The sequence below is a fragment of the Macrobrachium rosenbergii genome, chromosome 40 (genome assembly GCF_040412425.1).
Source record: "Macrobrachium rosenbergii isolate ZJJX-2024 chromosome 40, ASM4041242v1, whole genome shotgun sequence".
Lineage (NCBI taxonomy): Eukaryota > Metazoa > Arthropoda > Malacostraca > Decapoda > Palaemonidae > Macrobrachium > Macrobrachium rosenbergii.
In genome coordinates, this window is record NC_089780.1 from 17,625,166 (window position 1) to 17,643,230 (window position 18,065).

The window sequence follows — 18,065 nt, forward strand, 5'->3', positions numbered from 1 at the left end:
TTTCGATATTCAGGTTTTGATACTTATCAATTATTATTATTATTATTATTATTATTATTATTATTATTATTATTATTAATTATTATTATTATTATTATTATTATTATTATTATTATTTAAAATAGCAATTCCCATAGAGTAAGATAGCAATAATACAAGCTTGGAAAGCATACTTAAAAGAATAGAATATATCGACTTGAAATATACTAGGGAAGATCACGAACTACATATGAACAAGAATATGATATCAAATAATTATAAACAGTGATAAAGAAAATACAAATTATACACTCTAAGCTTTAACGTATACAGCAACCTCGTTCCTGCGTAACCGTGAGAATCACGATCAATAATACTCGCAGAACGTCGTATTATAATTTCATAACATGACTTTTTTTTCTTGATGAACTCAATTAGATTCTCCGTATCGGATACGGATATTTAACATCAGGTCTTTAAAAAAAAAAGGTACCTAAATGGAATAGTGATGTTTGTACTCTTTAAGGTTACGTTGGTATTTATATTTGGAATCTCTTTATTTATTATAGATCCAGAATCGACCCATTTCCTACAAAATGGAATAGTGATGCTTGTATTCTTTAAGGTTACGTTGGTATTTATATTTGGAATATCTTTATTTGGTATAGATCCAGAATCGACTCATTTCCTACAAAATGAAACGCAATAAACGCAATTTGTGTTTATAATTTTTTTATGGGTGTATCATTGTTAGTCAACGGCTATTAAACTCCACGTTCGACCATCAGATAATCTTATATGAAAAAATGAAAGAGCAACTAAAGTAAATTACGTTTTGGAAATATGATGCAATTGCAAAATAACATGTTGCCATGCATCAGGAAAAGCACGGGTACACTAGTCATCAATATGAAGAATCATAAACAGAATTACTTTGACGTTCGACTTACAAAAGATAGATCCTGGCTTGGAATCTCTGTCCCCTTACCTCATCTTCCTTCTTCCTAATGAACACCATAATATTCTTTGGAAGCTTGAATTCAAGTCAATGGCTCCTTTGGTGGGCTTGTGCCGTATGAATAGGCTTCGTCTTTTGAATAATGAATAATAACAATCCAGGTGGAATGATTTAGGAACGGTTCGTGAAAAGTCGTCTTGCTTCTGCTCACCTCAGCTATATATTATTCACCTGGTAGTTAATCCGCCCATGCTCAGGGGAAGGTGAAAGAAAAGTAATAATTTGGTTAGATGCTACGACCTTCCCGAGTCCTACCTTGTAAGGCGAGAAAGTATATAGCTGGCAGCAAAAATAAAAAATAATAATAATAATAATAATAATAATAATAATAATAATAATAATAATAATAATAATAATAATAATAATAATAATAATAATTCCGTTAAAAAAATGGCAGCATCAGTGGAATTAATTTTATACAAGATCTTTTCAATTCTTCTTGAAAACACCTAGTATAAAATCAATTCCACTGATGCTGCCATTTTTTTTAACAGAACATGCTTAAAAGAGGGTCTACATTTATTATTATTATTATTATTATTATTATTATTATTATTATTATTATTATTATTATTATTATGAGTAGTAATAGTTGCACAGAGTAAACTTTTAATTTTGATATGATAACCAGAATTTGTCATTGTACCGATGAAAACATCTTTCACCTCTTTAAGAAAAAGAGGCTTGTCAAAACTCCTTATATGGTTGGATTTTTTTTTTACAATACTTCGTCAGCCAATGTTAGCTGAGGGCTATTTTTCAGCTCAAAATCCTGATATTCATTATATCTTTACATATATTTTTTTTACAGGTAGACACATACAGTATAACGATGTATATTGATGTGTTTTCGTTTGTATGTGAAAATAAATCAATTATGCTTGTTAATATATGTTTTAAAATTAGTTAGTCACATTTCATTGTCTGGAAATATTAAAAAATAAAAAAACACGTAAGACAAAAGCATAGCATCTAATTAATTTATTTTTCTTTTTAATAAGTGAGATCTCTTCTTTCTGTATTTTTCTTTACCTACTCTTACTTCCTAATGAACACCATATTCTTGGAAGTTTGAATTTCAAGTGAATGGCCCCTTTGGTGGGCTTGTTCCATATGAATAGGGTTCGTCTTCTGAATAATAATAATAATAATAATAATAATAATAATAATAATAATAATAATAATAATAATAATAATAGTAATAATAATAATAATAATAATAATAATAATAATGAGTCACAAGAAGCGCATAAATATGAACAACAAAGCTGTCCATTCACTGTGACGTGTTCGCCATACTTGACATCAAAACTCACCCTCAGTGATTACAATATGTAGTATTAGTCGTAATAGTAAAGAGATTGATCACAGAGAATTTCATTCATCAATGAGTCTGCTGGTCAGCATTATCAAAAAATGCTTTTTTGAGCGATAACTTTAGAGATAATCTTAGAACGATGAAAAAATGGAATATGAATGAATGAGTAAAAACAAATTCCTTTCATCAAATCGAAAATCAATGAGCTTTTGTGGTAACATCAATAGAAGTATAAAAATAAATGCTGATTTGACATATTTGTACAACTAGCACAGCCGCACACATAAGCATACTAACACACGTGTAATTCATACACACAGAGACACATGCAAAGACACACACAGACACACACATATATATACATACATACATACACACACACATATATATATATATATATATATATATATATATATATATATATATATATATATATATATATATATATAGTTAAATTTCACTGCAAACAATCCAAATGTAAGAATGTGAATGTCGCAACAAACACTAAGAAAAAACTTGCTGTTAAAAAAAACATATAAAAGAATATAACGGTCCGAAAAACAATAATTATCATTCCCTAATAAGATCCCGAAATGTGATATTAAGAGCTTGTTCAAACAGGAGGAGATTGGGTATTCGGGATGAAGACCATTCACAAACATGTCAAATGGAATGGAAAAGGAGAGGAGTGAGAAAGGAATGTTTGCCTTCCCCGTTGGTGTTTACCTTCCCTGATGAAAAACGATGAGAGAGAGAGAGAGAGGGAACTTGGCAGAAGATGAAAAATGGATCAAAGTGAAAGTAAAGAGCGGGTCTTGAGGACTGTGTCGATCTCAAGATCTCTCGCTCTGAGTGGGAGGACAAGGTAGGGTTTTAAGTATTGTCAGGGATAAATAGATTGCATCATCACAAAGAATTATGGATGGAATGGTACTTTCCCGGAAATGAGAGAGAGCCACCTATCACTGGTTTAAGATGTATGAAGAGAGTGGACACATATGCAAGAGCCACGTGCCATAGGTTGAAGATTTGTGAAGAGAGTGGACATACATGCAAGAGCCACGTGCCTTAGGTAGAAGATGTATGAAGAGAGTGGACATACATGCAAGAGCCACGTGCCATTGGTTGAAGATTTGTGAAGAGAGTGGACATACATGCAAGAGCCACGTGCCATTGGTTGAAGATTTGTGAAGAGAGTGGACATACATGCAAGAGCCACGTGCCCTAGGTAGAAGATGTATGAAGAGAGTGGACATACATGCAAGAGCCACGTGCCATAGGTTGAAGATGTATGAAGAAAGTGGACATATAGGCCAGATCCACATGCAATGGGTTTAAGATTTATGAAGAGAGTGGACATATATGTAAGAGCCATGTGCCATAGGTTGAAGTTTATGAAGAGAATGGATATATGTGCAAGAGCCATGAGCCATAGGTTGAAGATTTATTAAGAGCGTGGGCATATATGCAAGAACCAGGTGCCATAGGTTGAAGATTTTTGAAGAGAGTGGACATATATGCAAAAGCCACGTGCCACTGGTTGAATATGTGTAAAGAGAGTAGACATATATGCAATAGCCACGTGTTATAGGTTGAAGATGTATGAAGAGTGTGGGCATATATGCAAGAGCCACGTGTCATAGGTTGAAGATTTATGAAGAGAGTGGACATACATGCAAGAGCCACGTGTCATAGGTTGAAGATGTATGAGTAGAATGCACATTTAAGCAAGGGCCACGTACCATAGGATGAAGATGTATGAAGAGAGTGGACATATATGCAAAAGCCACTTGACATAGGTTGAAGATGTATGAAGAGAGTGGACATATATGCAAAAGCCACGTGTTATAGGTTGAAGATGTATGAAGAGAGTGGACATATATGCAAGAGCCACATGCCATAGGTTGAAGATGCATGGAGAGAGTGGACATACGTTCAAGAGCCACGTGCCATGATTTGAAGATTTATGAGGAGAATGGACATATAAGCAAGGGCCTCGTGCCATAGGTTGAAGATTTATGGTGAAAGTGGACATATATGCAAGAACCACGTGCCATAGTCGAAGATTTATGAAGAGAGTGGACATATATGCGAGAGCCACGTGCCATAGGTTGAAGATTTATGAGGAGAGTGGACATATATGCAAAAACCACGTGCCATAGGTTGAAGATGTACACAGAGAATGGACATATATGCAAGAGCCAAGTGTTATAGGTTGAAAATGTATGAAGAGAGTGGATATATATGCAAGAGCCACGCGCCATAGGTTGAAGATGTCTGAAGAGAGTGGACATCTATGCAAGAGCCACGTGCCATAGGTTTAAGATGTATGAAGAGAGTGGACATACAGTGTATGCAAGAGCCACGTGCCATAGGTTGAAGATGTGTGAAGAGAGTGGACATATATGCAAGAGCCACTTGCCATAGGTTGAAGATGTATGAAAAGAGTGGACATATATGCACGTGTGTTATAGGTTGAAGATGTATGAAGAGAGTGGATATATATATGCAAGAGCAACGCACCATAGGTTGAAGATGTCTGAAGAGAGTGGACATCTATATAAGAGCCATGTGCCATAGGTTTAAGATGTATGAAGAAAGTGGACATACAGCATATGCAAGAGCCACGTGCCATAGGTTGAGGATGTATGAAGAGAGTGGACATATATGCAAGAGCCATGCACCATTGGTTGAAGATGTGTGAAGGGAGTGGACATCTATATAAAAGCCACGTGCCATAGGTTTAAGATGCATAAAGAGAGTGGACATACAGTATATGCAAGAGCCACGTGCCATAGGTTGAAGATGTATGAAGAGAGTGGACATATATGCAAGAGCCACGTGTCATAGGTTGAAGATGTATGAAGAGAGTGGAAATGTATGCAAGAGCCACGTGTTATAAGTTTCAGATTTATGAAGAGAGTGGATATACATGCAAGAGCCACTTCCATAGGTTAATGATTTGTGAAGAGAGTGGACATATATGCAAGAGCCACGTGTTATAGGTTTAAGATTTATGAAGAGAGTGGACATATATGCAAGAGCCACGTGCCATAGGTTGAAGATGTATGAGGAGAGTGGACATATAAGCAAGAACCACGTGCCATGGGTTGAAGATGTATAAAGGGTATGGACATATATGCAAGAGCCACGTGCCATAGGTTGAAGATGTATGAAGAGAGTGGAAATATATGCAAGAGCCACGTGCCATAGGTTGAAGATGTATGAGGAGAGTGGACATATAAGCAAGAACCACGTGCCATGGGTTGAAGATGTATGAAGAGAGTGGACATGTATGCAAGAGCCACGTGCCATAGGTTGAAGATGAGTAAAGAGAGTGATCGTATATGCAAGGACCACGTGTTAAAGGTTGAAGATGTATGAAGAGAGTAGACATATGTGTAAGAGCCACGTGCCCTAGGTTTAAGAGGATTATGAAGAGAATGTATACATATGCAAAAGTCACGTGCCATTGGTTGAAAATGTATGAAGAGAGTGGACATATATGCAAGAGCCACGTGCCATAGGTTGAAGATTTATGAAGAGAGTGGACATATATGCAAGAGCCACGTGCCACAGGTTGAAGATCTATGAAGAGAGTAGACATATATGTAAGAGCCACATGCTACAGGATTAAGATTTATGAAGAAAGTGGACATACATGCAAGTGCCACGTGCCATGAGTTTAAGATGTATGAGGATAGTGGACATATATGCAAGAGCCATGTGTCGTAGGCTGAAGATTTGTGAAGAGAGTGGACAAATATGCAAGAGCCACGTGGCATGGGTTGAAGATGTATGAAGAGAGTGGACATACATGCAAGATCCACGTGCCATAGGTTTAAGGTTTGTGAAGGGAGTGGACATGTATGCAATAGCCACGTGTTATAGGTTGAAGATTTAAGAAGAGAGTGGACATATATGCAAGAGCCATGTGTCGTAGGCTGAAGATTTGTGAAGAGAGTGGACAAATATGCAAGAGCCACGTGTCATAGGTTGAAGATGTATGAAGAGAGTGGACATACATGCAAGAGCCACGTGCCATAGGTTTAAGGTTTATGAAGGGAGTGGACATATATGCAATAGCCACGTGTTATAGGTTGAAGATTTATGAAGAGAGTGGACATATATGCAAGAGCCACGTGACTTAGGTTTAAGATTTATGAAGGGAGTGGGCATATATGCAAGAGCCACGTGCCGTAGGTTTAAGGTTTATGAAGGGAGTGGACATATATGCAAGAGCCACGTGCCATAGGTTGAAGATTTATGAAGGGAGTGGACATGTACGCAAGACCCACGTGCCATAGGTTGAAGATTTACGAAGAGAGTGGACATATATGCAAGAGCCACGGCCATAAGTTGAAGATTTGTGAAGAGAGTGGACATATGTGCAAGAGCCACGTGACATAGGTTGAAGATTTATGAAGAGAGAATGGACATATGAAGAGAGAATGGACATATATGCAAGAGCCACTTGCCATAGGTTGAAGATTTATGAAGTTAGTGGACATATATGCATGAAGATAGAGATTATATAGGTTCCCTACCATACATAGCACACTTTGGACAAGTTTCTGAGCTGGCATAGGCGAGTTTAAACTATCTAAACCAACATCCCATCATAAGTGGAAGTTAATAGATTTCTAAATTAATATGGTTAGCAATATATCTAAGTATCAAAATTTTCCTTAGTGCACTTATATCTTTGTATTGTTCTATAATATAATAAATTTCAGTGAGTACTGCTGTATTCTTTTACACCCACTTCACAGAAGTATTTTCCTTATTTCACAGGTATGCCTTTACCAGACATATGCAGGATTAATATACTTAATCCACACACATGTAACCTTGAACAAAAAGCGATTTGTTCGTTTCAAAATTGTTTTATTAAGAAATGTAACAAAACAGTTTCATCAGAAAACAATTTTGAAACGAAGAAATATAATTACACACGATAATACATACAGCAACACATTCATATATCCAGCCACACACCAAACACACACACATATGTATATATACATACATGCAAACATATATAGTATATGTATGTGTATGTATGGTTGTTGGCATGTGTCCTTGTATTGTCAATTCCTGGCGTTATTACAGAGAAAAAACAGAGGTTTTCAATATGACCAAGTAAACATTGGTATGGCGCACAACCAATCAGCATCATCGCCCACCTAAAAAGCTTCCCGTCATCCGCAACAGAATTTTGGCACCGTCGAATCATCAGCAGCTAGGCGTCACTCCAGTCGGTGTTATCAAAAGTCAACGCCTTTTGTCTCTGCGCCATACCGTGTCGGGGGTTGTCAGAACAAGCGTTCGGGAGTCGCTCGTTTTGCATGGATACCGTGGGATGCCCTGCGTTTGTCTTTTTTTTTTTTTTTTGTTACGTTATAATTTTTTTGTTTTTTTTTGCTATTTTGTATGTGGCGTTATGGGCGAAAGTTGTGTTTGTCTCAGATGTTTACTTATGTTTTAACAACTCGAAATCATGCAGATATTGGGTCCTTCTTTAAAACCTTGATTATTTAGTGCAACTACAGTTGTAAATAAACACACACAAACACGGACATGCATATATATATTATATATATACAATATATATATACATATACAGTATATATATATATATATATATATATATATATATATATATATATATATATATATATATATATATATATATATATATATATATATACTGTATATATATATATATATATATATATATATATATATATATATATATATATATATATATATATATATATATATACTATATATATATATATATATATATATATATATATATATATATATATATATATATATATATATATATTAGAAAGAAGATAGTGTACATGAAGTATAATTCAAGAGAGAGAAGATAGTGTACACGAAGTATAATTCAAGCATAAAATGTACAAGAAAAAGTAAGGTTACAATAACGTTTCTACTTTGCCAGCGTTAAAAAATAAAAACGCTCACAAACACAAAAGATGGAAAGAGATTAAGGATGTAATACGCGCATGAGAACCTGCAATTTGGACGAGGGACTGTGTAGTGCTAAATCTTTATATCCTAACAATCTCCAGTATTATATGCATATATATATATATATATATATATATATATATATATATATATATATATTTATATATATATATATATATATATATATATATATATATATATATATTGTTTCATATGTACAGTGTATGTATGTGTATATATATATATATATATATATATATATATATATATATATATATATATATATATATATATATATATATATATATATATATATATATATATATATATATATATATATTACATACATGCTTACACCCACCCAAACACATATGTATTTATATATATATACATGTATATACATATACTGTACATGTATATATACATATACATACATATATATGTATGTATACAGTATACTAATTCTGTTCGCCAAGCACAGAATGTTTGAAATGAAAGGCATCGACCTTCTAGTAACTGGCCTTTTTTTCCAGCGTACAAATTCGTGCTTTTGTAATCGTTGCTAAGTAACTTTGGTAAAGTGGAGTCGAAAATAAACAAAAGGGTCGGTCAGTGGAGATGTCTTTTGAGGTATGCGTGACGAGGTTTGTGTGCAGCTTTGCGAGAGGCGAATTAAGCGGGCAATACATTTTCGCATATCTCGCGAATAACATACAACGGCCTGTACGCCTGGTTATGGTGTGGGCTGCATTTATATGTCTATCTGTCTATCTATCTATCTATCTATCTATCTATCTATCTATCTGTGTATACTGATATACATATATAATACATATATGTACAAATATATATATATATATATATATATATATATATATATATATATATATATATATATATACTGTATATATATGTGTGTGTGTACGTACGTGCGTACGTATATATGTACGTACGTTTCCAAATGTTCCTGTTCTTAGTTCTTGCAAAGCAACACAGTTCATTGGGTATCTGGAAGTTAGTGGGTAATTGCTTTGCTTATGCTCAAATAGTGAGAAACATTTAGCTACCTCCTTCTGGTATTAAATTTTCCAGCATATAACATTATTTGTTCTGTGTAAAGTATCGGAGCTTAAGTTTGCATTAGTTTAAATGGTCTTGTCACGTTTGGTAACCTAATAAACATTCCGTGTAAATGGATCTGGAGTAACGGCTTCATAGCACGGAATATCACTTTTGAGATCCAGGATATCACACTATGCATGATTTTTTCTTGTCTTCAAAATCTGAATTTTTCTTCAGACCTTACCAAAGTGGATATATTTTCTGATAATTTGACTTCAGGTCACCATGAGTGTGATAACTCAGTAAATTTAAAAAAAGAATAAAGAAAGCTTTATAGTAAAATGTACATATTATGCGAATGATTTTTTGTTTAGCATCAGCTCTGATTTTATGACAAGAATAAAAATGGTTAAAAGACTGATTATTCAGTATCAGCTCTGATTTTATGACAAGAATAAAAATGGTTAAAAGGCTGATTATTCAGTATCAGCTCTGACTTTATGACAAGAATAAAAATGGTTAAAAGACTGATTATTCAGTATCAGCTCTGATTTTATGACAAGAATAAAAATGGTTAAAAGACTGATTATTCAGTATCAGCTCTGACTTTATGACAAGAATAAAAATGGTTAAAAGACTGATTATTCAGTATCAGCTCTGATTTTATGACAAGAATAAAAATGGTTAAAAGGCTGATTATTCAGTATCAGCTCTGATTTTATGACAAGAATAAAAATGGTTAAAAGACTGAATATTCAGTATCAGCTCTGATTTTATGACAAGAATAAAAATGGTTAAAAGACTGATTATTCAGTATCAGCTCTGATTTTATGACAAGAATAAAAATGGTTAAAAGACTGATTATTCAGTATCGGCTCTGATTTTATGACAAGAATAAAAATGGTTAAAAGACTGATTATTCAGTATCAGCTCTGATTTTATGACAAGAATAAAAATGGTTAAAAGACTGATTATTCAGTATCAGCTCTGATTTTATGACAAGAATAAAAATGGTTGAAAGACTGATTATTCAGTATCAGCTCTGATTTTATGACAAGAATAAAAATGGTTAAAAGACTGATTATTCAGTATCAGCTCTGATTTTATGACAAGAATAGAAATGGTTAAAAGACTGATTATTCAGTATCAGCTCTGATTTTATGACAAGAATAAATATGGTTAAAAGACTGATTATTCAGTATCAGCTCTAACTTTATGACAAGAATAAAAATGGTTAAAAGACTGATTATTCAGTATCAGCTCTGATTTTATGACAAGAATAAAAATGGTTAAAAGACTGATTATTCAGTATCAGCTCTGATTTTATGACAAGTATAAAAATGGTTAAAAGACTGATTATTTAGTATCAGCTCTAATTTTACGACAAGAATAAAAATGGTTAAAAGGCTGATTATTTAGTATCAGCTCTAATTTTACGACAAGAATAAAAATGGCTAAAAGACTGATTATTTAGTATCAGCTCTAATTTTACGACAAGAATAAAAATGGTTAAGAGACTAATTATCGCAGATTAACCATGACGGGGAAGTCGAGGATTCTTATACGAGCATCGAATCACTTGTTTGACGTCCCGCTCAATAGATGGCGTGAGTGGCCGTGCCGTCGCAGATATATTCAAGGATCTTTCGTGATTTTATCTGTAACATTACGTCCCCCTGCATGTAACCTGTGTTTGTTTTTGGGCTGAACTAAGCAATAGCGAGAAGTTGGCACTCATTTTTGTTCTCTGAAATGGATCAGGAAGAGTATGCGAGCATTATGACTCAGGGGTTCTATTTTAAAAAGTGAAACAGAATTATGGAGGGAAGTTGCAAAATAGGTTGATTGGGATTTTCGTTGACAAAACTCTCTATTCTTTGTTTCTCTGTTTTCATGTTTGGTGTATGAAAATGACAAGCAAAACATGTTTAAATATTCGTTAATTGCAAAGGCATCGTATTTGTTCCTTGCATTTGTCGTAATATCTTTAATCAAACTATCATTACAAATCAAATTTTTAGCTTGCAATCGTAAGAGCTTACATAATTTTCAAAAGAGGTCTGATTAAAACTTGAAGAAAACACTTGCAGAAAATATCGATACCAAAGCTTCTTAGCCAATTGCATGATTATATTATATACAACTACATTCTTAAAATTTACTTGCATGGGAAACACATTATTTGGGTCTATAATTAAAGCAAAACTCATAACAAAACAAAAAAGGTATAAGTTTTGTCGCCTCACGTCAGGTTGAATGGGAAATTCTTCCGAGCGAAATAGTGAATTGTGCTCACACAGTGTACTCTTGTTTTGTTACTTATCGATTCTAGATTGACCGTTTCCCTTAACTTACACTTATCTTAGTTAAGCCATTTTCTACCTACTGTATTGGTTTTGGAACAACAGTAATAAACGCAGCATGTTGAATATATGATTTCAATGTATTAGTTTAAAATACTTTATGTTAATATATTATTTTTTTATATATTTGCATTTGTGTCAAACGTGTATTCACTTGACGTTAAATGACAATACACGAATGTTATATATTCTTTAGGTATTTACCATACCCGTTCGTTACAAAGAATAAAATGAATTTTTTTTCCGTTAAAGCGTACGAAGTAAGTGTTAGAACATACTTATATGCCTCGAACACATTGTTTAATGCAAGATCGCAAAATGAAAAGAGAAAAACAATTGTTCTTAGTCATGCAAAAAAAAAATAGATTACACAGCGATTTAGTTTTGTAAACACAACGCTTGAATTAAAAAAAAAGCTGAGACCCTCAGCGAAGGATTAAAACACATATTAATTCCACCACACAATGGCAAGAATGAAGACTTCCTATTAGTTGCGTCGTCGGCTCAATAGATGGAGCCACTAGTCGGGCGAGATATCTTGCGTCACTTTTATTTCAACGAGCTCGGTCTTAAAAGGATTTTGATAATTGTACAAGACTGAATGAGCTCAATGGGATTTTGATGCAAATTACGTGATTGCTAATAACTTTATAATACAGAATTCATTTACGAGTATATGTAAAGACATTTAGAAATCGTGGTTTTGTGTTTAATCTGGAAAGTCCTCGGAAGAATTCCAGGAAATATACATCAAAGGATGCCGCCGGTTATGAAACAGTGATAGTGCAGATTAAGGGGAAACCTAAAACATTTAAAATGTTTTAAAGGTTTTTCCGTATTAATGATTTATTGAAATAAAAAAAATTGTTTTTATGTAGAAAAAACGCATATGTCAAGAGGGATAAACTCTGATAAACTGTTCTTTTTTAATTATTTTAAATATTTCATGAGAGAGAGAGAGAGAGAGAGAGAGAGAGAGAGAGAGAGAGAGAGAGAGAGAGAGTTATTTTCATTTTCGTTTGTTTCCACAAGATATTCAGCGATATTTTTGATACTTTCTTCTCTTCTCATAGAAATCTTTCGTACATTCACGCATCATCGAAAATGTACCTTTCTCTATTTTGGTCACTTCAAGAAAACGTTACTCAAGAGGAGCTACGTATTAAATCATTTTGCCCACTCGTTCACTGACAATTCCCTCTCCTGTATGCATTTTAATAGCGGGCCAACTGCTCGTCTTCCAAGCTGCTCAAGAATTTCTTGGTAATTCCACGGAATTTACGTTCGTCTTCATTCAGGGTACAGAAATGTGTCCATGGCGAATTTGAGTTCAAGTGAGCACAATTAAATGGTAGTTTAGGCAAGCATTTAAGACGCCTTTGTTTGTGAAATGTTCAAGTTTGATTGTAGAAAATTCAGTGCTTCTTAGACGAGATATTTTCCACGAAGGCATTTAGAGCAGATGTTCTTGAGTGACGTTTGAATGATAAGTTTTAGCGAGTGATTTTATTTCCCGTATTATGATGCCGAGTCCTAAGAGAATTGGTTTTAAGTGTAAGCTCAGATATTCATAAATTTCATTTATGCAAATCGAACACGTTATAAGAATACACTCTAAACGTTCCAAAGCAAGTAGGAAGGAGATATTGAAGCAGAAAAATTTCTTGAAAGTGCTTTGATTAAAAAGTGAATTATTCACGAAGGTGGGCGTAGGCGTTTGCATTAATGAACCTAAATATGTCGCAATTTACATAATGAATATTCTTTGAGTTGTGGGTAAAAGTATTAATTTTTACTTGAAAGAATTCACTTAAAAGATAACAATTAATAGACCATTTCATCAGAGGCGTCAAAACTAGACAATGCAAAAATTGTCTATAATCAAGATTTTACAGTGTTCATTAATGATCAGATATAGGAAGAGATTCCTAATGGATGCTTGGTATGTCATCGTTGATGTATTCATTCATACATGTCAATTGAATGGGACTGCACACACTTTTATACACACATACTGGCACGCACACATACACACAAACACACACACATTATATATATATATATATATATATATATATATATATATATATATATAAAACACACACACACACACACACACACACACATATATATATATATATATATATATATATATATATATATCTGTGTCTGTATACTTGTAAAACTGTCTTCAAATATAGAACTTTCCTCCTGTTGCTTCTGAAATAAAGGCAAAACCATATATATATATATATATATATATATATATATATATATATATATATATATATATATATATATATATATATATATATATATATATATATATATATATATATATGAGAGCATCGCGTCTCTCCTATATTTCAGTCCCATCGAAAGCAGTGTGGCAATGCTTGTTGTTTTTAATCTATTTACAGATCCGTTACTTTTTGCTGATTGCCGTTTTGCCATACATCGCGAGAGGGAAATTGCATTGTCCCTGGCTCTGGCGTAATTGCAAGCCATTATTGCCATTTCAATTTTACATAATCCCGAAACGCGCAAAATGGTACGAGTCATATCGTTTACCTGCAGCCGAAATTAAGAATGTTGTTTTGTCAAGGCTTTTCCCCTCCCTCTTATTTCGTGCTGTTTTGTTTATGCGTTCTCTACGTGAAAGAAAAAAAGTTTTTAATCTTTATTAGTGGGTTTTACTTTTCACTTCTATTAAAGTCGGATCATCCTTTTTTTTTTTAAACAGCGCGTTCTTATATTTTCGCCTCGAAATTGCATGACACAGGGATTACCTTTTACCTCTGAATCCGTGTGTGTAGTTTTATACCTTCATGTTTGTGCATATTCTAGATAATATTTTTCTTGGTTTGTGGGCCTTAAACTCTTTGCTTTTAAATGATTTTGCTTGTGATTGTTGATGTTGGAAACTTACATATATATCGTAAAGTTTCATATGAAATTCTGTGGTAATTATGTATTATGATTTAATCCGTGATATTTCTGAGTAGGGAATGTTTATTTTTATTTGCTCATTTATACTTTCCCATCGTATCTTAATTAATACCCTTTTGCTTGCAGTTCACCATGTAAATATGTTTTTTGTTTTAATCGTTTGATCTTCCATTTATTTTCTTATGAGGGATTTTACTGTTTTCTATTTGTCTTTCATAGACCTCCATTCACAGTAATTTCTCATTTATAGATTCTTTTCACGAAGCTACACTTACGTCGCCGTTGTGTAATAAAAGTTTTAAACTTTTCGTATATATGTATATATATATATATATATATATATATATATATATATATATATATATATATATACTCTTTCCTTGATAAATAATTATACCATATTTTGGATGTTCCCTTTTTCCATTCATTAAAATTAAAGCTTCACTCATGAAGTGGCAAGTGACAATCATCTGGCAAATATTAACATTACACTGAAAGCATTTAATTAAATTTGCATTTTCTAATTAGATTCAGATAAAATTCATTGATACGCCTATTTTTATGAATTTTATTATTTTTTTTTCCAAACAACAGCATTACTCATAGTGGCTTTTCTAAAGGAGATAATTGATAACACGCTTTCTGAATTAGAATTTTTAAAATGTAAATCATGTTGAGTTGTTAGAATGAAGTATATAATTTATAAGCGCCCATTCAAGATTTGTTTTAAAAATTGTACTAGTATTGAAAAAGTTAGCATTCATCATAATGGTAATCCATATTATTCACAGAGATTGTAAAGAAAAAGAATCATGATTCCTTATAATAATTTGGATGACATATTCTAAAGTATCAAGCAAACTTTGATATTCATAAGGAAGAGTAAATCAGAAATAAAAATAAAGGAATTTATCAAATTATGCCCCTCTTGGTATTTTCGTGTCAAGAGAAAATGGGAAAAAAAGTGAAAAGGTTTTATCCGATTTGACAGTCGGGCACTGAAGCGACATGACTACAGATGTCAAAGAACTGGTGGATTAAGGCGTCAACTTACCAGGCAGGAAGAGAAGAAAGTAAGTTCCTAAAAACATCATGTCGCTGGGATTTATTGCCATACGATTTCCCCCTTTAATTATGCATCCGTATTTTCCTTTGTCTTATTTCAGAGAGCCTCGAAATAGCTTTCAGCTAATGGTATTGCTATCATGGCGAGTCTACTGTTGATAACATAGAGATAGCACAACCGTTTCCTTGTCATGGTAACAATCCTTAGTGTTTGCCTTGGCAGGGCATAACTTTCTCATCGCCTGCGGACGATTGTCACATTCGTATTTTAATTACACTTCGACCTCGTAAAAAAGGCAAAAATAAAAGCGTCATACAATCGCGAATGCAACGAACATAAAACGCTCTAATCACCGGCTGCGTCTGGCATGTGCCAAGTGGATCAGCTAGCGCCGACACCTCTTACCGCCTCACTGTCCGAAGACAAACTGACTCCCAGCCTCTCCAGCAACCTAAGTTTAACCGAGGGCCCGTGACCAAAATGTTATCGCGCGGTTCAAAGTTCGTCGACTTTTCCATATCATTTCGTCCTTTCACATCGTCAGAGGAACTTCCTTTTTTTTTCCCCCTTGGAATTTCCTAGAATTTTTAACTCGCGACCGTAAAATGAAAGATGGATAAGGTTTATAAGGGCAGCGCTATTTTAGGAAGGATTGGGTTTAAAACTGCGAGCGAGAGATTTATGCCCTTTTGGAAGTGGTTGCAACGTGCAATGCAATTGTCAAGGATGTAGGGCATATGCATTTTTTTTTACATTTTCAGCGCTCTGAGATGGAGGAACGAGATAGGTTACCGTTGCTTAAAATAAATATATTTAACAATTAAAGAACAGAATTGATGGATACATAGAAAAATATCACCAGTCCTCAAGAAATTGTAATAGAGGAACTGAGTGATAATTACTTAAGACTCTAAAAATCTCGCAATCGGAAATTAGTAGCATGTCACTTAGGTAACAAAATATTTAATAGATATTTACAATCAAGAAATATTTGAGATATAAAAGAATATATTTCAAGCAAGCAATAATCCGCAGGGTGAAGTGCCGTCAATGCGCCTTACATGGTGGACTGTAGGCATTACTAAAGATTGTTTTCAACGTCCCTTCGGCCCTTAGCTGCATCCACTTTTTAGCCTTTTACTTTACCTCCGTTCCCTTCCACCTTACTGTCCACCCACTCCATCTCCCTAATTTCACTGCCTTTAGCACTGAATGCCCATAAGTGCCCGAGTGCTGGGCTTTGTAGCTTAATGTTTATAGATAAATCAACCAATCAGTTCACGTAGTAATGCAGTAAATATTGTTTAGATTTTAGAAATAAAAAGTACAATGAAGAAATGTGAAGCAGTATACAGGGATGTCTAAAGTCTCCATAAATATATAGTCAATGAAAATGCGAGTTTCTGGAGAGAGAGAGAGAGAGAGAGAGAGAGAGAGAGAGAGAGAGAGAGAGAGAGAGAGAGAGAGAGAGAGAGAGAGAGATAAATCAATCAATATGGCAATTAAATATTATTTAAATTTTTGAAAAAAAAAGTGCATTTCAAGAAACGTAAAGGAAGATACAGGGATGTGTAACAAGGCATGCAAGAAAATCTCGACATACATAAAGAGAGTCAATGAAAATGCAAGTTTCTGGGAAGAGAGAGAGAGAGAGAGAGAGAGAGAGAGAGAGAGAGAGAGAGAGAGAGAGAGAGAGATGAACTTCGGAAAATTCTTTCTCGAACCCTCGTCGCCGTCGTCGTTGTCGGTCGCAGCTGAAAAGCGAAGGACAACGGATAAGTAAGGCGATAATTGTAAACCAAGAGGACATAAACAAGAAGCACAGAGGCAAAACGGGGGCATGAGGCAAAAACCACATGAAGAATCGGCGCCTGAAGGCATCGTTAGCCTGATGGAGAATGTTTTGCTAAACCGAGCTAGTTAACCCCGAAGAGTAATGACCAGGCCCCACGGCCCGGGGCGGTAGACGCTTGCAAAGGGCTCTCGGGAGGGTCTGGGGAGGGTCTGGGAAGCGGGTGGGGGGAGGGGGAGGAGGAGGTCGGGCTAATTTATAAGATCCCCCGGAACGGAATTAGCGATTTCCGAATTATTTTGACTTCGGCTGGGAAAGATGTTTGTTTTTTTTCGCCATTTTTTTTTAATTGGCGCTAGAGTTGCAGCGTATGGGATTGTTACTCTCTCTCTCTCTCTCTCTCTCTCTCTCTCTCTCTCTCTCTCTCTCTCTCTCTCTCGTTGATTTTTTCTCTTTAAGGCAATTCATTGCAAGGGAAATTGGCATAGCTTGATTTTTTGACTAATAGTACGTTT

General features: G+C 34.2%; 1 protein-coding gene across 1 annotated transcript in view; it reads right to left on the bottom strand.

Annotated features, from left to right (window-relative positions):
* Positions 1-16,195, bottom strand: part of CARPA (Carbonic anhydrase-related protein A) — a 67,924-nt gene extending 51,729 nt beyond the window's left edge. Inside the window, exon 1 of the mRNA XM_067083254.1 lies at positions 15,747-16,195. Coding sequence (XP_066939355.1) covers positions 15,747-15,807 — 61 coding nt within the window. The 5' untranslated portion in view covers positions 15,808-16,195. The remainder of the gene's footprint in view (positions 1-15,746) is intronic.
* Between the last annotated feature and the right edge of the window lie 1,870 nt (positions 16,196-18,065).